Source organism: Leucoraja erinacea, chromosome 21 (assembly GCF_028641065.1).
Source record: "Leucoraja erinacea ecotype New England chromosome 21, Leri_hhj_1, whole genome shotgun sequence".
Classification (NCBI taxonomy): domain Eukaryota; kingdom Metazoa; phylum Chordata; class Chondrichthyes; order Rajiformes; family Rajidae; genus Leucoraja; species Leucoraja erinaceus.
This window is the reverse complement of record NC_073397.1, coordinates 36667122-36692239: the sequence shown is the minus strand read 5'-3', so window position 1 is coordinate 36692239 and position 25118 is coordinate 36667122. Positions and strand designations below refer to the sequence as shown.

General features: G+C 42.3%; 1 protein-coding gene across 1 annotated transcript in view; it reads right to left on the bottom strand.

Annotated features, from left to right (window-relative positions):
• mapre1b (microtubule-associated protein, RP/EB family, member 1b) overlaps positions 1 to 23555 on the bottom strand; it is a 28494-nt gene extending 4939 nt beyond the window's left edge. Inside the window, exons 1-4 of the mRNA XM_055652678.1 lie at positions 23404 to 23555; positions 9405 to 9537; positions 5760 to 5905; positions 3590 to 3797 (exon numbers count right to left, since the gene is read on the bottom strand). Coding sequence (XP_055508653.1) covers positions 3590 to 3797; positions 5760 to 5905; positions 9405 to 9525 — 475 coding nt within the window. The 5' untranslated portion in view covers positions 9526 to 9537; positions 23404 to 23555. The remainder of the gene's footprint in view (positions 1 to 3589; positions 3798 to 5759; positions 5906 to 9404; positions 9538 to 23403) is intronic.
• Positions 23556 to 25118: the final 1563 nt, after the last annotated feature.

Here is a 25118-nt window from a genome sequence, read left to right as displayed (position 1 = left end):
ATAGAATAATTGTTGGACAGTATTTTGAGTTACTCCTGGGTTTTTCCTTTTCTTTGTTCACCCTGTGTAACTTCATCTCCAAATGGCATGCAAAATGATATACTTAAACAGAGGTGCTGAATTCCATGCTTATTCTTAACACCACCATGTGTGTTAACAGAACACTATATTTTGTTTAAAGGTACGGATAGATTATACCAATTTTTCTCATTAAATTTGGTACAATTCTTGGTTTCGGAGACTCCTCACTGCTGCTGTTATTTGGATTGCCATCTGTAATTTATAGAACAGAAAATTATACAACAGGAATCCCAAGAAGGCCTGCAAAATATGCATATAAATATGCTGACATTCTTTTAAGGTATCAGAACTATTGATACATGGGAATAGAAATCCTTTTTTTTTTTTAAATATTCGTGGATTCTGGCATTAACCACAAGAAAGTCAATCCTGCAAGAGAAGTTAAGAGGAAATTTGCAGAAAATCAGGAATATAAAAAGGTAATTTTAAATAATGTCTAAAATCCTCAGACAATAAGTACTTTGCATTTGAAACTACTTGTAAATTTTCCTTTCCCCCCATCTCTAAAAAACAAACATCTTGATAATTCATGATGAAAAAGGTAATTTAAGGATGTATGTTGTACTCTTTGCCAAATTGCATTAAACAGTTAATCCCCAATATAGTTTCAGGTTTTTGATGGCATCAGCCATAAAATTAAATAGATATGAATGTGAGGGCATTTAATGCGACACCTAGTGGCTACATAATGTCCTTCAATAAATTGCACGCAGACATTACTGGAAAGAGTATTGGACCTTAATCCAATTACAGCCCGCACTGATAAATTTATTCCATTTTAAAATGTATATTGTCTACTACTAAAGTTGAACTACATGTTTTTTTCTCTCGTCAAGAAACGTTTAATGATTGAAATACCAAGAATAATAATTTATTGCATTCAAGGCACAGGATACTGATCAGCATGCTTTTGGTATGACTATTCACTGAAGTAAGCAGACAGGTAGTGATGAAAGCTAGTGGCCTATATTGCGAGAGGATTTGACTTTGGGAGCAAGGAGGTCCTACAGCAGTCCTGGTGAGAACACACCTGGAGTATTGTGTGCAATTTTGGTCTCTCTGAGAAAGGACATTATTGCTATTGAGGGAGTGCAGTGTAAGTTCACCAGGTTAATTCCAGGGATGGCTGGACTGACATATGATGAAAGAATGGGTCGACTGGGCTTGTATTCACTGGAATTTAGAAGGATGAGAGGATATCTTATAGAGACATATAAAATTCTTAAAGGATTGGACATGCTAGATGCTGGAAAATGTTCCCGATGTTGGGGGAATCCAGAACCAGGGGGGGTCACAGTTTTAGAATAAGGGGTGGGCCATTTAGGACTGAGATGAGGACACATTTTTTCACCCAGAGAGTTGTGAATTCTCTGCCACAGAAGGCAGTGGAGGCCAATTCACTGGATGTTATCAAGAGAGAGTTAAATTTAGCTCTTACGGCTAAAGGAATCAAGGGATATGGGGAAAAAGCAAGAACGGGGCACTGATTTTAGATGATCAGCCATGATCATATTGAATGGCGGTGCTCGCTCAAAGGGCTGAATGGCATACTCCTTCACCTATTTTTCTATGTTTCTATGTCTTCAGACAGTGGACGTTTGCAAAGTTCAACAAGACCCTGAACCATTTGGTTTCTATTTTCAACACCAAGTAGGTCATAGACACAAAACCATTTAGCGGCAGCAACAATTTCTGCCTGCATGTTGAAAATGGCCTTCCTAGCATAAAGTTGTCCCTCCTGATTTACAGGCTCCAGGATGTCCAAGCCCCTGAGGATGTCCTCCAGTCCTGACGTTGGACTTCCATCACCCCGGCGAGTGGGCCTGAACATCGGGACGCCAGTAGCGACGACAGCAGAGGCTTCGGGAGCCCCCCCCCCCCCCTCCCCCGACCACGGGAGGACAAGAGAGGAGGTTGACTGAACTTTGGTGCCTTCCCTCACAGTGGGAAACTTTGATCCCGCTGTGTGGGGATGTCTGTGTTAAAGACTATCGTGAGGTGTGCTCTATATTATTCGTATGGCTGTACGGCGACCACACATTTCACTACAAATTGGTACATGTGACAAATAAATGTCTCTTGTATGCAACAAGATCAAAGTGCACACAATAGATGTGACGCTGAATGCTCTAATTTTAGACAAAAAGGTATTGGTACATATCATTCCTTGCTGTTGGTGTCGTTAGTAGTTTGTCGTCATAAGTTGCTTGCTTCCATCACAGTGATCACTGTGGTGGATGTTTATGTTAACTTCTATCGTTCTTTTAATTGTGGTGTGTTTTTTTAATTGTATGGCTGCAAGACAACTCAAATATCACTGTACCTTAATTGGTAATTGACAACAAATGTAAATCTGAATCTGAATCTGCTTGAGCTGTTCAAGGGCCTGACTGCCTAATTTAATTTATTATATTTTAATTTTAGGCAATTTTTGTAATATGAACATTTTTTTTTAGAAAATCTAGTTTTTAAACTGGAAATACTGGCCGGTGTGTACTGTACATTGGCTTCATTAAATTTTAGTCCTTGTGCTAGATAAACACAATCTAAGCACAGCTTTAATAGGGTTGATTAAGGATGGTGGCGGTAGTTAACAACTTGAGTGGCTTCTTTTTACAGGGTAGTGTTATCAAATCAAATTTAAAAGGATGCACAGCATGATATATTTAAAAATAAATAAAATTTAAAAAAATTAAAAACCCAGCATATAAACACAGCGAATCAAAAGAATTGTAACACCACCTTCCAAAATACACAGTTCTGAGTAATTTTTTACTAATTACGTACTAAACAAAAGAGATGCTTATTTAGGCAATGCGAAAAGATACAAGCTCGTGCTCATTTTAATCACTACTAAAAACTTAATTTACTGAATGATTTAGCCAAACATAATCAAATCTGGAAATCAAACTTATATATTTCGATAGGTTTTGAATAAATCTAAACAGTACATTGCCACAAGTATTTGTGGCAATGTACTACGGCGGCACCGGGAGCCCGCGGGTCCCTGGAGGGAGACCGCTTTTCAGGGCTCCTGCAACGGCGACTTCTCCCGCCCGAGTTGCGGGGTCGAAGAGCTCCTGGAGCGGGGCCTAACATCACCGCCCCGCGCAGCTTGGAATGGCCGCGGGACTCTGCGAGCGCACGCCGGGGGCTCCAACATCAAGACCCGGTGTGCGACCTTGCATCACCCGGCGTGGCTTTAATGGCCGCGGGACAATCGCCATCGCCAGCCGGGGGCTTTGACTTTGACTCTGACATTGGGGGGGGGGGGGGGGGGGAGAGTGCAGTGGAGAGATAAGTTTTTTTTGGCCTTCCATCACAACAATGTGATGGATGTTTATGTAAAATGTAAATTATGTTGTGTCTGGGGTCTATTTGTTTGTAATGTATGGCTGCAGAAACGGCATTTCGTTTGGACCTCAAGGGGTCCAAATGACAATTAAATTGACTCTTGACTATTTCAATGAAAATGACTGAATAAATCAAGTAAAATTAAGTGGAATACCTGTGCTTGCAGTGCCGAGCGTCTTCTTGGGTTTGTTCAAGGGCTGGTCACCGTGGTTAAGTGGAGGAGCTGCATCCTGACCTTGCCGGGCAAGTATCGGGTCATAATCTTTACCATCGTAGTTCGCGTCAAAGAATTTCTTGAACCACTGAACAAACTCAAAATTATCTTGAAATTTCCCTTTCACTAGTTTATCAACAGGGATAATCTGAACAAAATAGAAAACAAACATTTCAATATTTCACCCCACTTTAATGACATTCATTTATTCATCTGAATAGAATCTAGGGTATAAAGGTCACAGTTATTACTTTGTGAAGTTACGCAAGATTAATATGCCCATTTACAAGACAATTTGTACTTAAAAGTCCACTTATTGGAGAGATTTGTCTCGGGTACTTAAAGACAAAAATCAGGAAGATAATAATCAGCAAAATGCTGATTCAAATGAAGGTTAATTAACGCAACATGAACTTTACAGAGGTGAGGAGTAAAGATTATAACTGGTGAAAGTCCGTTGCAGACCAGTATGTTCATTCTAATAGATAAAATCACATGTGGTTAAAGTGCACAATGTCAGATTTTAATAAAGACCATTTTTATACATTTTGGTTTCACCATGTAGAAATTACAGCAGTGTTTATACATAGTCCCCCCCCCCATTTCAGGGCACCATAATGTTTGGGACACAGAAATGTCATGTGAATGAAAGTAGACATGTTTAGTATTTTGTTGCATATCCTTTGCATGCAAGGACTGCTTGAAGTCTGCGATTCATGGGCATCACCAGTTGCTGGGTGTCTTCTCTGGTGATGCTCTGCCAGGCCTGTGTTGCAGCCATCATTAGCTTATGCTTGTTTTGGGGACTAGTCCCCTTCAGTTTTCTCTACAGCATATAAAAGGCTCAATTGGGTTCAGATTGACTTGGTCACTCAAGAATTGACCTTTTTTTAACTTTGAATAACCGCTTTGTTGCTTTAGCAGTATGTTTGGGATCATTGTCTTGCTGTAGAATGAACCGCTGGCCAATGAGTTTTGAGGCATTTGTTTGAACTTGAGCAGAAGGGATGTGTCTACACTTTAGAATTCATTATGCTGCAATTATTATGCAGTTGTATCATCAATGAAGATAAGTGAGCCAGTATCTTCAGCAGCCATACATGCCCAGGCCATAACACCCCCACCACTGTTTCACAGATGAGGTGGTATGCTTTGGATCTTGGACAGTTCCTTCTCTCCTCCATACTTTGCTCTTGCCATCACTCTGATAGGTTAATCTTCGTCTCATCTGCCCACAAGACCTTTTTCCAGAACTGTGGTTGATCTTAAGTACTTCTTGCCAATCTGTAACCTGGCCATCCTATTTTTGCATCTTGCAGTGTAGCCTCTGTATTTCTGTTCATGAAGTCTTCTGCAGACCTTGGGCATTGGCAAATTCACAACAGACTTGTGAAGAGTGTTTCTGATCTGTTGGACAGGTGTTTGGGGTTTTTCTTTATTATAGAGAGAATTCTTCTGTCATCAACTATGGAGGTCTTCCTTGGCCTCCCAGTACCTTTGCGATTAGTAAGCTCACCAGTGCTCCCTTTCTTCTTAATGATGTTCCAAACAGTTGATTTTGGTAAGCCTAAGGTTTGGCTGATGTCTCTAACAGTTTTATTCGTGTTTCTCAGTCTCATAATGGCTTCTTTGACTTTCATTAGCACAACTTTGGTCCTCATGTTGATAAACAGCAATACAAGTTTCCAAAGGTGATGGAAAGACTGGAGGAAAGACTAGGTGCTGAGAGCTCTCTTATACCTGCATTAAGGAGGCAATTATTATGCACCTGAGCAATTACAAACGCCTGCAAAGCCATGTGTCCCAAACATTGTGGTGCCCTGAAATGGGGTTCTATGTATAAACACTACTGTAATTTCTACATGGTGAAACCAAAATGTATAAAAATTGCCTTTATTAAAATCTGACAATGTGCACTTTCACCACATGCGATTTTTTTCTAATGCAAATCTCAAATCGTGGAGTACAGAGGCAAATAAATTATGGGTCTTTGTCCCAAACATTATGGAGGGCACTGTAAAGAATGGAAAATCAAGCCAGTGCAATTAAACCTCTTGTAAAATGGCTGTACTTTCATATGCAAAATAAGGAATTTATAAATGCAACTTACTTTGTCGACACCCATTCTCTTGAAGGCTGCTTGTAAAAGCTTGAAATTGTGAATATATTCATGTTCCAGTTTGGCTTGGAATTTGACCTTCTTCAGTCCAACACAGCCTGGGAATAGCATATCCATAAACTGGCAAAACGCGGCACCTTTAAAACAAAACATTTGTTTTATAATTAAAGCTGCAGCATCTCCCTTGGATTTCTCAGTTGTATGAATGGTCTTAGTTTGGGTTTGAGAAAAAGTTACGTTCTACCTATAATTAGGTCTGGGCAAAGACCTTTCCCACCTGGAAGTGGAAAAGAGCAAATAATGGTAAACTGCCACTAGTGGTACTACTGAACATAAATCTTGTTTCGTATTTAGAAGTGTCCTGTACAAAAGGGACAGGTTACACCTTAACTGGAGAGGGACCAACATCCTGGCGGGCAGGTTTGCTAATGCAACACGGGAGGGTTTAAACTAGATTGGCAGGGGTGTGTAATCTCATGCAGGACAGAGGCAGGTGAGAGATGGAGGGTGGCGAGGGAAAGGTTAGTGGACAGAAAAGGCAGGTGAAAGGTGGAGAGCGAGGAAGGGGGGTTGGTTTAAACTGGATGTATTTTAATGCAAGGAGCCTGACGGGTAAGGCAGATGAGCTTAGGGCATGGATAGGTACGAGCGACTGGGACGTTGTGGCCATTACTGAAACCTGGTTAACGAAGGGGCAGGACTAGCAGCTCAATGTTCCGAGGTACAGGCGATTCAGTGGAGACAAGGGCGTGGGAAAAAGAGGAGGGGAGTTGCATTGTTGGTTAAGGAGGATGTCACGGGAGTGGTCAGAGGTGACATTACGGACGGTCCGACTAGTGAGGCTATATGGGTTAGCTGAGGAACAAGAAAGGGATGATCACCTTGTTGGGGGTGTACTACAGACCCCCAAATAGTCAACAGGAATAAGAAGAACAAATATGCCAGGAGATTGCAGACAGCTGCAGGTCAAATAAGGTTGTTGTAGTGGGTCATTTTAACTTTCCCAATATTGACTGGGAAATTCATAGTGTTAAGTGTTTAAATGGGGTTTAATTCCCCAAAAGTGTTCAGGAGTTTTCTCAAGCAATATGTAGAGGCCCCCACACGTGAGAGGGAAACACTGGATCTAGTATTGGGAAATTGGGACAGGCAAATTAATGAAGTGTTTGTGGAGGTGCCTTTTGGGACCAGTGGCCACAGTTCAATTAGGTTCAAGATAGTTATGGATCAGGCCAGAGAGGGTCCACGTGTTAAAATGCTCAACTGGGGTAAGGCAAACTGTGAGGGTATGAGAGAAGGTCTCGCTCGTTGACTGGAGCAAGTTATTTGAGGGAAGTTTTTAAAAGTGTGCGGACAAAAGCTCAGGATATGTACGTCCCCGTTAGAGTGAAGGGCAAAGCAGGCAAACGTAAGGAAATTTGGCTGACGAGGGAAATTGAGGCATTGGTCAAAAACAAGAAGGATGCATGGGACAGGTATAGGCAGCTAGGATCAAGTGTATCCCTGGAGGAGTTTCAGAAACTAAGGTGTAAACTGAAAAAGATCATGAGGGCAAAAAGGGGCCAGGAGATAGCTCTGGCGGGTAGCATTAAAGACAATCCCAAAAGATTTTATAAATACATATGGGGGAAAAGGATAACTAGAGAGAGAGAGTGTGGCCTCTCAGGAATCAAAGCAGTCACCTCTGTGTGGACCACAGGAGATGGGCAAGGTCCTCAATGAGTATTTCTCCTCTTACCGAAGAGAAAGACAGGAGGACTGAGAAACTTGGGGCAGTCACTGGAAGTGTCTTGAGAGCAGTCAGTGTTACCGTCGAAGAAGTACTGAAGGTACTATCATGTATGAAGGTGGACAAATCTCCAAGGCCTGATCAGATATGTCTGAGGACATTGTGGGAGACCAGAGAGGAAATTGCAGGAGCCCTGGTTCAAATTTACGAGTCGTCCTTAAATGCAGGAGAGGAGCCGGAAGACTGGAGGGTGACAAATGTTGTGCCTCGATTCAAGAAAGGCTGAAGGGAAAATGCTGGGAACTATAGGCCTGTGAGCTTAACATCTGTAGTTGGAAAGTTACTAGAGAGTATTCTGAGGGATAGGTTATACAGGCATTTGGACGGGCAAGGACTGATTAGGGATAGTCAGCATGGTTTTGTAAGTGGGAGGTCATGTCTCACAAATCTGATTGAGTTTTTTGAAAACGTGACCAAAAAGGTGGATGAGGGCAGAGCTGTAGATGTTGTATACATGGATTTTTAGTAAGGCGTTCGACAAAGTTCCGCATGGTAGGCTGCTCTGGAAGGTTAGATCACATAGGATCCAAGGAGAGATAGCTGAATGGATAGCAAAGGTAGACAAAAATGCTGGAGAAACTCAGCAGGTGAGGCAGCATCTATGGAGCGAAGGAAATAGGCAACGTTTCGGGTCTAAACCCTTCTTCATACTGATGTGAGGGTGGGAGAGGGTGGCGGGAAGAAGAAAGTAAGGGGTGGAGCCAGTGGGCTGAGGGAGAGCTGAGAAGGGGAGGAGAAAGTAGAGACTACCTGAAATTAGAGAACTGAATGTTCATACCGCTGGGGTGCAAACTGCCCAAGCGATAAATGAGGTGCTGCTTCACCAATTTACGTTGGGACTCACTCCGTTTTTTCTCTCTCTCTTTTCTTAAGTGCCACTGATTTAATTCATCCATTACCCTGTGTGTAGATATTGCCGTTAGCCACATCTGAATTGCACTGCAGTACAAGAGAGAAAGAGAGAGAGAGAGAGGCAAGTCCAAGCCTCTCTCTTGTCACTTACTCCATCCATCTGCCAATCTAAACCCACCCATCACATGCCAGGCTTTGTCCCACTCCCAGATCGGTTCCAGCTTTCCACCACCATTCTATCAGCTTGAAGAAGTGTCCCTACCCAAAGTGTCGCCTGTCCATTCCCTCCACAGAAGCTGTTTGACTCACTGAGTTCATCCAGCACTGTGTGTTCTGCTCAAGATTTCAACAGCTGCCATTCCTTGTGGCTGTAGTTTTTGAGCAATAGGTATCTATATTGACTTGTTTATTGCGTTATGAATGCTGTGGGGAATCACAAGCAGCCGATTTCTAACTAGCAATGGTCATGCAAAAAAGTCAATCAATGAGTGGCCTGTTTTACATATTGTTTGAGGGGGGGCTCTTTCCCCTGAGACCTGGTGTGCGCTGCGATTTCACCCGGGAATGCCAGAGGATGCCAGAAGGTCAGCTGAGGGGCAGGCCTAGTCCCAACTTAATGTCTCATCCGAGAGACATCATCTTCAATAGTGCATAACTCCTTCAGCACTATATTGAAGTGTCAGCTTTGATTAGATCTCTGGAGTCAGGCCTGAACCTATGACCTACTAAATCAGCTGAGTGCAGCATGCCAAGGGTGATATAATTTGATAGGATACTAAATTAAACAAAAAGCAATGAATTGAGTTTAAAGGGGATGCAAGGGTATGGAAAAATAGAAAATATATAATACACCTCAAAGGCCAACGCATTTGTTGATGTCTTCCTCTCACCCACATGAAACGTACATTCTTGTATGATTTATAACATAGGATGGTCTTTTGACAAACACATACATTTACAAAATTAGGTATCCACTACAAATGTATTATATTTACCAGAGCACAGCTGTTCAACTTTTGTAAAGCTCAATTGAAGAGAATCATTAATCCACGCCAACATATCATGCCGGCTGAGGTTGTCACTGGTCACAGATGTAGAATACACGTTTACTGCCATTTTTTTTTAAACCTGGAAAAGTAAGTATAAATTTTCAAACATATGTACATGAAGACCATGATAATACCCTCAGTCCCCCATCAATAAGTATATTAGATATGTCTCGAATTGTTCTTCTGTACAATAAATCTATGGAAATAGTTTTTTTCCCCCCATTTAATTAATCAAAACCAGCCAATTTTAAGACAGTGTTCAAAATATGCACAAGGAATCCATGAAAAACACATTATTCTTCAATTCAATTAGGTTGCATCAATATTCTGGCAAAATTCTATTAAACTACAGATTTTAAATTAATTGGACAAGCATATAATTTTTTCTTTTTTTTTTTTTAAATGGTACATATGACCATTCTGAATGAAGCTTTTCCTGTCATCTCTCCTGAACAGAGTTGATTGCCTTTGTCCACATTCCTTCAGCACAGAAACACACCTTAAATGCATTAATTGTGGAGTCCAAATGTTGCAACATTTAACCTGGGAATACATTGAACTTTCATAACCGCTTCTCACGGAATAATCTTTGGACCACTGTTAAAATTCTGATGACTGTGTGCTGTATTCCACGGCCAACATTCTTCCTAGGGCACACACTAAAAACTTTCTCCACATGTCTCCAAATCTGAGGAAGGACATTATTGCCATAGAGGGAGTGCAGAGACGGTTCACCAGACTGATTCCTGGGATGTCAGGACTGTCTTATGAAGAAAGACTGGATAGACTTGGTTTATACTCTCTAGAATTTAGAAGATTGAGAGGGGATCTTATAGAAACTTACAAAATTCTTAGGGGTTGGACAGGCTAGATGCAGGAAGATTGTTCCCGATGTTGGGGAAGTCCAGGACAAGGGGTCACAGCTTAAGGATAAAGGGGAAATCCTTTAAAACCGAGATGAGAAGAACTTTTTTCACGCAGAGAGTGGTGAATCTCTGGAACTCTCTGCCACAGAGGGTAGTTGAGGCCAGTTCATTGGCTATATTTAAGAGGGAGTTAGATGTGGCCCTTGTGGCTAAGGGGATCAGGGGGTATGGAGAGAAGGCAGGTACGGGATACTGAGTTGGATGATCAGCCATGATCATATTGAATGGCGGTGCAGGCTCGAAGGGCCGAATGGCCTACTCCTGCACCTAATTTCTATGTTTCTATGTGGTTTAAGTACAATTTTGTAAAGCTATTGCCAGCCCTTGCAAAGCCAATGCATCCTTTCTAGGATACTTAGAACAGTAAGCAGTGTTCGGAAAGTGTTTTAACTAGGGATTTGTACAGCTACAGCAATCTTTCCTCCACTTTATAATATAGACATTAAAAATCAAAATTTTGTTAGTCTGTTTTTAAACCATTGTACTAAATTATCACATTTTGATGCATGGACTTGTATCACAATGGATTTCCACAATTTCTAGTTTAAGGTATCAATATTAGTCAAATATACTTCCTTTGGGCCCAAATAACTAATTTTATATACTCACCCTTACTAAAATTCCACATCCACGCTTTTGTTCTCAATATTAGAGTGATTTTGTATTTTATACTCCTATTGATATTAGTTACAGCATCAATGTTTCATTGACAACCTTTGAAAGACCTCAACTTAAACTTTACTGCAAGACCACCAGTTTTGAGTGTCTCAACACAGATTTATGAAAGTGTCCTTGGCTATTTAGTGTAACTAAATATGTTAGACACAAAAAACTGGAGTAACTCAGCGGGTCAGACAGCGTCTCTGGAGAAAAGGAATGGGTGACGTTGCGAGTCGAGATGATTCTTCAGATGTTTCAACCCGAAACGTCACCCATTCCTTTTCTCCAGAAACGCCATCTGACCCGCTGAGTTACTCCAGCTTTGTGTCAATCTTCAGTATAAACCATCATCTGCAGTTCCTTCCTCTGGATTAGATTTCCTCTAACTAAATATGTTGCTCGTCTCAAAAAGAACATGTATAGAAACAATTAAACATTTATAGTCATTGAATAATACCACATGGAAACAGACCATTTGGCTTTTATGATCCAAGCTGACCAGGTTTTAGCTCCTCCCATTTGACAGTGTTTGGCCCATATCCCTTAAACCTTTTCTATCTACGTACCTCATTAAAGGTCTTTTAAATATCCCCATTTAACCTGCATCTATAGTTCCTCTGACAGCTCATCCCATTGACCCGTGACCCTCAGTGTAAAGACATACACTGGTGTGTCGCTTAAATCTTTCCCTTTACACCATAAACCTATGCCCTCTAGTTTGCGAAAAGGAGTGTGACCAATCACCTTATCTACGTCTCTCAGCATTTTGTATTCACTGGAATAAAGCAGACCATTCTCTGGGGAGAGGGTGAGCAGCCGGAGGTCACTGTGCACGTTGGTACCAACGACACAGGTATAAAAAAGGTTGATGTTCTGCAGAGTGAATGTAGAGAGTCAGGCAGGAGACTAACAAGCAGGATGTCAAAAGATAGTAATTGCTTGATTACTTCCATAGCCACCTACAAGACAGAGTAGGAAAAGGAGGCAAGGCCTGAAGACGGGAAAGGGGGCAGAGAAGATTTATGAGGATGTTGTCAGAACCAGAAGGGGTGAGCTAAAAGGAGAGGTAGAGCAGACTCAAACTTTATTCCTTGGAGCACAGGACGATGAGCGGTGATCTTACAGAGATGCAGAAGATCATGAGCGGAATAGATTGGGTAAATGCACAAAACCATTTATCCATACGACAGGGGTTTAAGGCGAGGGGGGAAAGATTTAATAGGAATCTGAGGGGCAACTTTTTTTTTATGGAACAAGCTGCCAAAGGAGGTACTTCAGGCAGGTACTATCACAATGTTTAAAAAACATTTTGACAGGTACATGGAGAGGATAGGATATGGGCCAAACGCAGGCAGGTAGGACTAGTGTAAATGGGACATGTTGGTTGGCGTGGGCAAGTTGTGCACAAGGGCCTATTTGCATGCTGTCTGACTCTATGACTATATAGCTGAGAAGTTAATGTAGTGGTCAGGGATTACCTGTACAAGAGGGACGGGTTGTACCTGAACTGAGCAGGCAGCTATGTGACAGGCACTCTAGACGGTTTAAACTGGTCCGGCAGGGACAAGACCCAAAGCAGCAGTGAGGCAGATGAGAACGTCAACCAATGCTACTCAATTGTTGACAGATGTCAGATAAATACTTATGTGGCAGGTAATTAAATGTCATGTCATTAGTCAATTCATTTTGCAGGGTAAACAGCAAGAATGCCCAAATGAAATCCTACTTCAATAACAGAACACTAGATAGGCACCAATCAAGGCAAGTCTGAAGAAGGGTCTTGATCCGAGACGTCACCCATGCCTTCTCTCCAGAGATGCTGCCTGTCCCGCTGAGTTACTCCAGCTTTATGTGTCTATCCAAGGCAAACCCAACATTTAGAAAAAATGATCAGACACCTAATTGTAAGCATTTTTCTTGAAGATAGAACAGTTGTGGAACTTTATCAAATGCCATGTGGAAATCATCAGTCATGGTCACCACTGTCTATCCTTATTGAGGCCTTGTATGAAATGAAGTCTCACAATTCATGTGGAATCGTGCATTGTGTCATACTTGATCAAATCCTATATCATTGTGTTCCCCATTTTCCCCTTACTGTTTCAATTTGGCTTTTTTTCCCTGTCAGCACCAGAGAGTGGAAATCATCACTTCTGAGATATGAGTTTTAAAAACTCTCACATCCACTATTTATTTGCTCTTCATTTATTGTTTTTCAATATCATGCTCTAAAAAAAATGTTCTTCCTTTTCACTAGTTTGAGAAAATACAATTTGATTAAACATGGGAAAATATGCAGGTAAAAATTATTGAACTTTATAAAGCTATTAGCTTTACCACCTCTTGCAAGTTTTTAGGTTCCAGTTTACCGTTTTCTTTATATTCTTTCGAAGTTCTGATTAGTTCTCCGTGCCGGAATCCATTTTTCCCTTTCCCTCGGAATGATATGTTTCTGCTCTTATTATTTTCATAATTTAATAAATGCACATACAGCCTCTTTGCAAAAGAAAGGATTACTTGTGTTTAAGAAGGAACTGCAGATGCTGGAGAATCGAAGGTTACACAAAAAAGCTGGAGAAACTCAGCGGGTGCAGCAACATCTATGGAGCGAAGGAAATAGGTAACGTTTCGGGCCGAAGAAGGGTTTTTTCGGTCTGAAGAAGGGTTTCGGCCCAAAACGTTGCCTATTTCCTTCGCTCCATAGATGCTGCTGCACCCGCTGAGTTTCTCCAGCTTTTTTGTGTAACAAAGGATTACTTGTATTTTATTAAAGACTTTGAATACTTCACTCTATTCACAAAAGTACCTACAAATAATCAATTTACTGTGTTCATTTAATTTTCATCTTTTAAAATCTTGCTTTGTGGCTCTTGTTCCCATTCCAACTAGCACAAAAGCATATGATGGTCATTAATTGAACGATGTTCCCTTTTGGTCAATTAAACAATTCTGCCTTTGCATTCAATTAATGGCTAAATCTAGAATGGACTCTTTTGTTATTGGTTCCTAATAATAGTGTTGCAGGAAATCACAGATCAGACAATATGGAAACAGGCCCTATGTGGCCCACTATATCCATACCAACCATAACCCCCCCATCTGTACCAATCTAAGTTATCAGAATCTGGTCCGTAAGCCTTCTGTCGAATGGCAATTCAAATTCTCACCTGGACACACAAATGCAGTGAGAGGACCTGCCTCTGCCACCCATTCAGGCAGTGCATTTAAGATTCCAAACTAACTCGGAGAAGGTGTTTTTCGCCTCATATCCCATCGAAAACCATCACCATTTACCTTAAAGATATGCTCTCTAGTTTTAGACAAATCTGCCATGGGGAAAGTTCCCTTCCATCTATCCCATCTTTGCCTCTCAATTTTGTATACTGCCATCACGTTCCCCATTAGCCTCTTCTGCTTCAAAGCAAACAAACTCAGCCTGGCCAGTTTCTCAGACTGAAATGCCTTAGTCCAGGCATCATCCCAGTGAATCTCCTCTGCATCTGCTCCAAAGCAATCAGGCATGGCAGCCAGAACTGGACTCACGGCCACACTTGAGCAACTGGGGCTGGATTAGATGGGGCATTTGGGTCAGCATGGCCAAGTTGGGCCAAAGGACACGTTTCCATGCTGTATGACTCTACTTCACCTGTGGCCTAGCAAACTCTTGTAAAGTTGTACCTGTACCACAATCTTCCTGCTCCCAAATTCTATTGCTACTGAAGGCAAGTACAATCAAACTATTCAGAAATCCCAATCATTTGGTATCCGACTTTCTATCTGCAATTCCAATGGTTCTATTGAAAGACAGGAATGTGGAAACAGAAGGATGCAGCTGCTCAAACTAATGTATTTTAAAGGGCACAATTGATCACCCATGAATCCAAAGGTGAGGTTTCCTGCACCCCCTTTCTGCTCACTGCAGTGCTGGCCTCCACACCCCCCTCCTACTCGCCGAGCATTTTCCCCACACCTCCTTCCACTTGAAGGGGGAATCTAGTCCCGCATTCATGATCATATTGAATGGCGGTGCAGGCTCGAAGGGCCGAATGGCCTACTCCTGCACCTAATTTCTATGTTTCTATTCCTGTTAAATCTAATGGGACTTTGTTATCCACAATTCATTTGATTTCAAGGTGAAATTATTTTACTGTATGACATTTAAAGAAAAGAAAATCATTAAATATGATGGGTAATAGAAACATAGAAAATAGGTGCAGGAATAGGCCATTCAGACCTTTGAACCAGCAATGTCATTCAATATGATCATGGTCAATCATCTAAAATCAGTACTCCGTTCCTGCTTTCTCCCCATATCCCTTGATTCCATTAGCCCCAAGAGCTATATCTAACTCTCTCTTGAAAACTTCCAGTCAATTGGCCTCCACTGCCTTCTGTGGCAGATAATTCCACAAAATAACAACTCTCTGGGTGAAATAGTTTTTCCTCATCTCAGTCCTAAACGGCCTACCCCTTATTCATAAACTGTGACCTGGTTTTGGACTCCCCCCAACATCAGGAACAGGTTTCCTGCATCCAGCCTGTCCAATCCCTTAAGAATTTTATGTTTCTATAAGATCCCCTCTCATCCTACTAAACTCCAGTGTATTGAGATCCCAGTTGATCTATTCTTTCATCATATGTTAGTCCTTCCATCCCAGGAATTAACCTGGTGAACTCAATAGCAAGGATGGTTACACAAAAAAGCTGGAGAAACTCAGCGGGTGCAGCAGCATCTATGGAGCGAAGGAAATAGGCAACGTTGCGGGCCGAAACCCTTCTTCAGACTGATCGGGGGCGGGGGTGGGTGGGGACAAGAAAGGGAAAAGGAGGAGTAGCCAGAAGGCTGGGGGATGGGAGGAGACAGCAGGGGGGCTGAGGAAGGGGAGGAGACAGCAAGGACTAACAAAATTGGGAGAATTCGATGTTCATGCCCCCGGGGTGCAGACTCCCCAAACGGAATATGAGGTGCTGTTCCTCCAATTTCCGGTGCTGCTCGCTGTGGCCATGGAGGAGACCCAGGACAGAGAGGTCGGAGGCGGAGTGGGAGGGGGAGTTGAAGTGCTGAGCCACCGGGAGGTCAGCTTGGTTATTGCGGACCGAGCGGAGGTGTTCGACGAAACGATCGCCCAACCTCCGCTTGGTCTCACCGATATAGATCTGCTGACATCTAGAGCAGCGGACGCAATAGATGAGGTTGGAAGAGATGCAGGTAAACCTCTGTCGCACCAGATAGTCTTCCTCAAATTAGGAGACTATCTAATAGTTTGGAAAATATACTGGTCTGGCAGCAGAGTTAGATAAAGGGAGTTTTAACAATACCCTGCGTACCTTGGTCATCTATGTCTGTGCCACCACCTTAGATTTGTACAAGGCATGGCAAATGTAAAATTTAACAGCAGAGCCTACGGAATCTTCAAAATTAGAGTAGAGGAGGAAGTAACCATGAGCAAGACAGTATATTGGAAAGCAATGTAGAAGAGGTTATAAATTGGACTGGAGCAACAAAACAAAAAAAGCTCCATATATCCCACAAATAGTCAGGCAGGAGTTGCATCAATGGAGACAAGAGGCTGCAGCTGCTGGAATCTTGGGCAAATCAAAGTGCTGGAGAAACGTAGCAGGTTAGGCAGCATCCGTGGAGAGAATGAACAGATGACATTTTGGGCTGCAAAGGAGAGGTGGTGGTAGATGGTAACTGATTTGACAACCGACAAACACAAACAAATCCAAGACTGGAGGTGTTGAGAGATTTGAGGCTCACATCAAAAAGAAGATCCATGAAAATGAAAACTTAAATTGACAAAAGGCAATGAAATGTTGGTAAAAAGAGTCAGAACAAGAGGGATAACAATCAATTAGAACAGATTGTATTTCGCACAGTGTTTGGTGATGCACTATACAATGCAATAAGTGTAATTTAATATGAACATCAAACCTGACTCCCATTCCAGAGGACTTCATAGCTGACCCAATAAACCGATTCCATTTTTAACAATGTCAATCCTATCTGGTGTTTCATAACCACAATTACATTTTACACGTCATTGCCTATACAGCAGCCACAAAAGAACAACTTGTGCAGTTAAGCAGAAATATCAAACCAGCATTTTAAAAGTATGTACAGCACTTAAGGTTGAAAGTCAGGTTAATTAAATCATAGATTGCAAGGTCAGTGCCGGTTTCAAGAATACTACAGTTAAGGTATTTTACTTTATTCTAACTGGCACGAGTAAAACCCACAAATTAGAACCATTCTGAAACTTTTGCAGTGAAAAGGACCCACCATTCCTCGTGATCAACTGTTAACATATTTTCTGCACAGTCATAAAGCGAGAGATAACATTCTATATGATATCTCATTTCATAATTCTGATCTTTGAATTATTATCCCTAGATGCTAGAATACTTTATCAAACAACAGTTAAAAATACTCAATTCACCTAGTAAGATAATAATACTGGGGTATTTCAAACAGCCATGAATCTAATAGATTAAGCAGGACATTTCAATATATCTGGAGAGAGCATTTAATTCAGATAACATGATGGTATTTGCCACACTAAAACTTGATTGGCTTCTATTCAGATACAAAGCAATAATTTTTAACATGGTAAGTGGAGATCTACACCAGTCATCTAACCAAGGTTTGTGACAAATTTACTTTGCAAGATAATGGGCCTTCATTTGTTTTTAAAGTACAGAACAAAAGCAGCTTTGGAAAAAAACATGTCAGTGCTCACAAGCAGCTTGAAAAAGATTTTAGGATTATGCAATATCAAATGTTACTAAGCAAACAAAATGAAAAACAATTGTAATAAAGACGACCTGAATCATTGTCTAGATAAAGCAAATCAACTTGGGATATTTGTGATACTATTTGATCAGATGTCTCAATAAAAATCTGCCTCATCATAAAACACTAGATCCACCAGAGCTTAGTAGTTATTGCAAAAAGAAAGCCAACGTATCCATTCTTATTGCCATTCCACACCAGTTATTTTCTTTCATTTGGGAGTGGCTGATAAATCTGTCCCAGCTTGTTCGTAACTATCAAATATATGCAATGCAATAATAATGTAAACACATTCATATGGTATCTGATGAAATAACATAATCTGATTTGTTTTGGGAAGGGGCGGTGGTGGGAAGCAGGGGGCGTGTATGACCTGATTTTATTTATTCTCTTATGTGATTTACTTCATTCATAGGCCAAAGGATAAAGAGCAGTGATAGCATGTTGTGTAAGAAGGAACTGCAGATGCTGGTTTAAACCATAGACACAAAAAGCTGGAGTAACTCAGTGGGACAGGCAGCATCTCTGGAGAGAAGGAATGGGTGACGTTTCAGGTCGAGACCCACTGAGTTACTCCAGCTTTTTGTGTCTATCTTCAGCATGATTGCATCTTTCTCAGCACTCGGGCTAAAAACAGTTTAGGAATACCACCATTGGGTTCAATAAAAATTCTCTTTAATAGAAAAATCATATTCATACAGCTCCTTTAATAAATGATAACCCAAATCACAGCAGACACCCACTCTAAGTGATTACATTATATAATAGATTCTAAAGGCGTCCCAATTTAGACATTGCATAAAGCTACTATTTGCAGTATTGTACTTGGTTAGGCAGCAAGATGGTGCCGGAGCATGGCAACTCTTCACGTGCTCCTCCCAGAGAAAGATCTACTATCATCCTATACAATCGCTTTACTCTCTTAAATGTCTTTACTACCTGTAAATCTATTACCATTTCTAAATGTTCTTCCCTTTGCTCTACCTATTATATTTGAGTTTGACTTGATTGTAGAAACATAGGTGCAGGAGTAGGCCATTTTCGGCCCTTTGAACCTGCACCGCCATTCAATATGATCATGGCTGATCATCCATGCATGGCATCATAAATACTACAGGTACCATTTCATATTTAAGCATGATATAGATTTTTAAAAGAAAATAAACTTAACATTTATTTTACACATGGTGTCTTCACTATATAGGTATTAAATGAACTAAATTGTTGGACTTTATGTAAAAAGAGCCCCAAAATTTTAATTTGGAATATTTATCCATGATCACTTGGAAATTACTAAAACTTATTTCCAATTAAGTGTCCAAACGAGCACTTTAACAGCCGAGGCATTACAAGCTATGGGCCAAGTGCTCAAAGATGGAATTGATATGGATAGATGTCTACTGGATAGAAGTGGACATAATGGGGCAAATTGTCCGTTTCCATGCTGTTCCACTCTGATGTTTATATGAAATTCTAAAGATATTGTTATTCTGACAAATTCCAGAAACTTGCTGTGATTTAATTCAGCAGACAGTGTCAGTCTGCAGCTTGAAATGGCAGAATAATGTCATTAGACCTCATGAAATCAGAGGATTGAGCATGGACGACTAGAATAGGAGCAGGTAATGATCAATTTGACAATACAATCAAAACTGGACAGTTTATACACAGCTCTGATTTAAAGGCAAAAGTGAATAGTTCAAACCTTTAAGAACTGGAAAAAGAATAATTTCCTGGCCGATAAAATCTGCAGAAAAATACTTTATATAAAATAGATATTTGATTTGATAAGTGGACCAGGATAGAGAGTCTGGGTTCCTAGAAGGTAGAAAGGGATGACATAAATGAGCAAGTCTTGCACTATTCCGAAGATATACATGAAAGTTCTGAGAGAAAGATTGTTTAGTGGAAATGAAAAATACAAACCAGGGAACCACAGAGGAATACAACCCCTTTAGAGTGCAGAAAGAATAATAATGAGTCCGCAGCTGGAATTGCATTGAAGATGGCGGATATTGCACAGGAAGGTGCATGGAATGTGGAAGCTGATGGGATGGAAGTCAAGAGGAACCTATATTTACTCTGGCCAGGAGTACATGGAGTGAAAGCAGATATGTGGGAAGAAGAGGATAATGTTAAAAGTCCTATTTCACAGCGGAAATCAATGGAAGGGGAAGAAAATGACTCGACAGAAACATTAGGAAGGTAGACACAAAATGCTGGAGTAACTCAGCAGGACAGGCAGCATCTCTGGAGAGAAAGAATGGGTGACGTTTCGAGTCCCTTCTTCAGACTAAGGTCTGGAGTGGACGGGACAGAGATAGAATGTAGTCAGAGACAGTAAGACTGGTGGGAGAACTAGGAAGGGATGGGGATGGAGAGAGAGGGAAAGCAAGGGCTATTAAGTTAGGGAAGTCAATGCTCATACCGCTGGGGTGTAAGTTACCCAAGCAAAATATGAGGTGCTGTTCCTCCAATTTGCATTGGGCCTCACTCTTGCAATGGAGGGTACCCAGGACAGAAAGGTCAGATTCTCCCACCAGTCTTACCGAAGCATCCTTTTGCTCTGGGATTTTATTTAATTCACATATTTAAAATATAATGTTTTATTCTTAATCTTTGATGCTTTATTCTTAATTGTTTACTGTTTGTCATGTTGTTACTTACGAGCGGAACACCAAGGCAAATTCCTTGTATGCTTACATACTTGGCCAATAAACTTATTCATTCATATCTAGCATTAGGGGCAATTCACAATCGCTAATTAATCTACCTAAATGCAGATCTTTGAGATGTGGGGGGAAAAGCATTGGAAACACATGGTCATTGATAGAAAATACAAATCGATTGCACCCAAAGTCAGGATTGAACCAGAGTGTCTGTCTCTGAGATAACAGTTCTACCTATACTTCCCATATTGCAGCTTTTATGACTCAAAAATCTGACAACTGATAGCTTGGTGGCACAACTCCAGATTTAACAGAGCTGTGTAGACAGTGATCTCCTACCAAGGAGGTAAATTAATGAATAAGTTTATTGGCCAAGTATTCACATAGAAGGAATTTGCCTTGGTGCTCCGCCCACAAGTGACAACATGACATACAGTGACAGCTACGAATTACACATAAAACATTAATAATAAAACATCATCCGTTAAACATGTGAATTACATAAATACGTAATTAAACATTCTCATCTTGAACCCAGACAGTGAGGGGGTTGAAAACAGACGTTGCAGTATCTGAATTTTCACACGATTGCAGAAGTATACTATATTAGTCAACTAGTTGCTGCAGTGGCATGTCAAAGGGTTAGAGAAGGGTCTGCAAAGTGGCAGAGGAATGAAATCCTTTGAATGAGGAAGCTGGTGTTGAGGATGAGGTGAAACCTTGTATAGTTGAGAGTATAGGGAAGGAGTGAACATACATAAGTACAGGAAATGGGTTTGACAAATGTTGCCTGACGCATTTCCGTTTTTTTAATATTTGCATCCTCTGCAGTGTATTACTACAATGAAAGATAATGCATCATTAGATTTGTCTCAATAAAACGTCAATAGGCATGCAATATGAGAAGCCAAAATTTGAATACAATTTGATTAAGTGTATCAGTTTGAGTGCATGTATTAGTACCAGTGTACAACATACCCACTTAAACAGAAATAATGCAGTTTATATTCTAATTTAGAACTAAAATTTTATAGAATAATATCGGTCATATAAATCAGTCTTCAATTAACTGCCAGAATTAACATCAGGGAAACGCAGTATATTGGGCAGATTAATATTTAAATCGATAACTTAGCAATCATATTGATGCAAGTACTGATCTGTAATCGCAATGATGTAAGTACTGTAGGTAATGATCTTAAATACTTGAATTAGTACAGGTACTTCAATTTCCAAATTAACGTAAAAGTACATCAAATAAAAACCTTGTTGCATATTTTAATACATCCAATCTCATGTCTTAGACTACTGTTAATCAACCTGCTCAATAAAGGTGGTCTCAAAATGCTGAAGTAACTCAATGGGACAGGCTGCATCTCTGGAATGGAATGGAATGAAGAAATGGGTGACGTTTCGGGTGGAGACCCTTCTTCAGACGTTCTCAATAAAGGTGCACGAATTAAAAACCGACGTGGAATATAATTGCAGATTCAATTTATCAAATAGCCATTTTAGGGTTTTTTCCCCCGCGATGTAGGTAATATCCAGGATTAACAGGGACATTTAAATTCGGGTGAGAGACGAAGACAAGGACCATTGCCAACATAGGCGTTAGCCGCTGATCCGGGACACATGGACAATGACCGCTGCTTTATTGTCTGCAAGTCGGGGTTCCCATTCGGCCGAGATTTAAAGGGCAGAGAGGGAAGCAGACAAGGAAACCCGTGTACAGACACAAAGAGAGTTAGATTTCGCTCTTAGGGCTAGCGGAATCAAGGGGTATGAGGGGAAGGCAGGAACGTGGGTACTAGTTGTGGATGATCAGCCATGATCACAGTGAATGGTGGTGCTGGCTCGAAGGGCCGAATGGCCTACTCCTGCACCTGATCATCTATGTACGTAAAGAGCTCCCCAAAGTCTGTGCAGCACGGAGCCAGCGCCATGATAGATAGCCATGTGCTTGAGCTGCTGCTGCCGCCGCCAGCGAGTGAACCCCTGCAGCACCAAAGATCCGTCTACCCACGGCTCCGCCGCCACTTCCGGCCGGAGGGGGCGGGCGGGACCAGCACGAGTGACAGCCGGGACGGCCAATCGCAGCGCCGGCCACGGCGTGTCTGCAGAAGTGAGGGGCAGGGGGCGGGATAAGCAAGAGTGACAGTGGGAGCGACCAATGGGAACGCGGCAAACCGCCGGCCGGTGGAGTTGGGCGGGACCACGCAGGTTGACTGACAGAGGGGGCGGCCAATGGGTGCGCGACCATGCCGGCCGGCAGCCAATAACACCGCGGAGGCGGGACAAGGCACGGTGATGGACGGCGGCAACGGCCAATGGGGCGGCGCCGGGGGCGGGCGGGATCCAGCCCGCAGACGGGCCCGTCTGTCTCCACAACGCTGGGCCTCGCGTTTGACAGGTAGCTCGAAGGGAAAGGCAGCAGAGGGGAAAAACTCGTATTAAATTAAACCCCCCTCGTTGAAAAAAACACTTTACCCCACCCCCCAAATATCTCGGGGGAGGAGAGGGGGATGAAGCCTCCTCGATCTCCATCTTACAAGTAAAAAAGCGACAGAAAGGCTCGGATAACCGTGAAGAAATTTACCATTAAATAAAAAGAGGAACCGCTTTCCCCTCAGCAGAAACTTGTTTAAATGCACACATACACGCGTATACATAAGCACTGCCGGTAGATAATATACAAGGGAGCAATTTGTGGCTTAAACAGAGAGAGAGATAAGACATAGAGAGAGAGAGACCGGCCCAGCCCTGCCCAGCGGACGGCTGTTTCAGTCCGTTTTCGATGCATTTCCAGTGGCTTTTGTGGGTGGGGGGAAATGTTTGGTTGCATTAGTGGGTGAAAGGGGGGGAATAAAGGCGAGGGAGAGGGGGTGTGGGTGACTCACCGGCCGCGCCTCAGCACCTCACTTCTACTGTCGCCGCCCGGACCAGACGCTCCGTCTCCCTCCAACGTGAGAGCCGCCGATTCAAACCTGTCCGGCGCGCTGCCGCCCCGCGTCATGACGCAACCGCCCCCACGCCAGCGCCGAACGGGGGTTCTACGTCAGCGCGTACCCGCATAACGCCAGCGATAATCCGCGTAACGTCAGCGAGTATCCGCGAAACGTCAGCGAGTATGCGTAAAACGTCAGCGCGTATCCGTAAAACGTCAGCGCGTACCCGCTGCAAGTCAACGGCGACGCGGCACTCTGCCCTCCCCTCCCCCCGCTTCCCGCACAGCCCGTTGCCACAGCGACCGGGCCCAGCGCCCCAGCGAGGCAGGAGAAGCCTGCAGGAAGGAACTGCAAATTGCCGGTTTACACCAAAGATACGAAGGAGCTCCTCTAGTATCTTTGGTTTACACAGAAGTCAGGCCACCAAAATGCTGGACTAAAACTCAGCAGCACAGGCAGCAACTGGAGAAGAAAGGAATGGGTGACGTTTCGGGTCGAGACCCCTTCTTCAGACTGAGAGTCAGGGGAGAGGGATATAGAAGGTAAATAGACCACATGAGTGAAGGATATGCCCACAAGCCACGATGATCAAGGAGAGTCGGAAACAGGAGTAGGCCATTCGGCCCTTCGAGCCAGCACCGCCATTCGATATGATCTTGGCTGAATTCAATCAGTAGGAATGTTACAACATTTTGAGATTAAAAAAATCAAGCCTGTAATTTATCCCATCAGATAAAGCATAACCCCCCCACCCCCAAAAGCCTCCGGAATAGCACACACAGGCAATGGCAGATCTGTAGTGCCGCTGACGCTACAATCAGTTCCCCATTCCTACTTTCTCCCCATATGCATTGATTCCGTTTGCCCCAAGAGCTAAATCTAACTCTCCCTTGGAGTTGGATGAGCCAGATGGAGCCCACAATGGTTCATCGTTGGCTGTGGGGTATGTGATAACAAGTAATCCAGACTATGAAACTTAACAGGACGACAGTGAAACTAGTACCACGACTATGGTGGGAGAGGGACAGAGAGAGAGCGAGCTAGGGGGTGCAAGGGTTACTTTTCGCCCCAGCACAGAGGGAGAAGAGAGGGAGAATCAGATAAGATTTTGCCTCCATCACAGTGCTGATGCTGGGCAACAGACTGTGGTGGAGTTAATATGAGTTATCTGTTTATTGTAACAAAGATGACTCGGTTTCCTCCCTGAATGACCCCAAATCTATCTACAGGTGTTGAATTGAAAGCCTCTGTAATGCAACAGACCGGTGAAAGTTTATCTGTATTTTAACAAAGAACTCGGTTTCCTCCCATACCCCAAAGATATGCATGTTAAATTGGCCTCTGTAAATTGCCCACAAGCTGGAGGGAGTGGATGTGAAAGTAGGATACGGCGCCAGATACGTGGCAACTCCTTAAGTACTTGTCTATTGTATGCAAAAACAAAGAACTTCCTGTACCTGGGTACATGTGACAATAAAGTATAATTATTAAATTGAATCATTGAACAAGTGTGAACGGGTGATCGATGGTCAGCATGGACTGAATGGGTCGAAGGACTTGTTGCCACGCTGTTTCTATCAATCAATCAATTATTCTGAAATACAAGTGACATTCTTTTATCAGTGTTACTTTATACAAACCATCTTTGGCAACTTTCTCCAGTGATG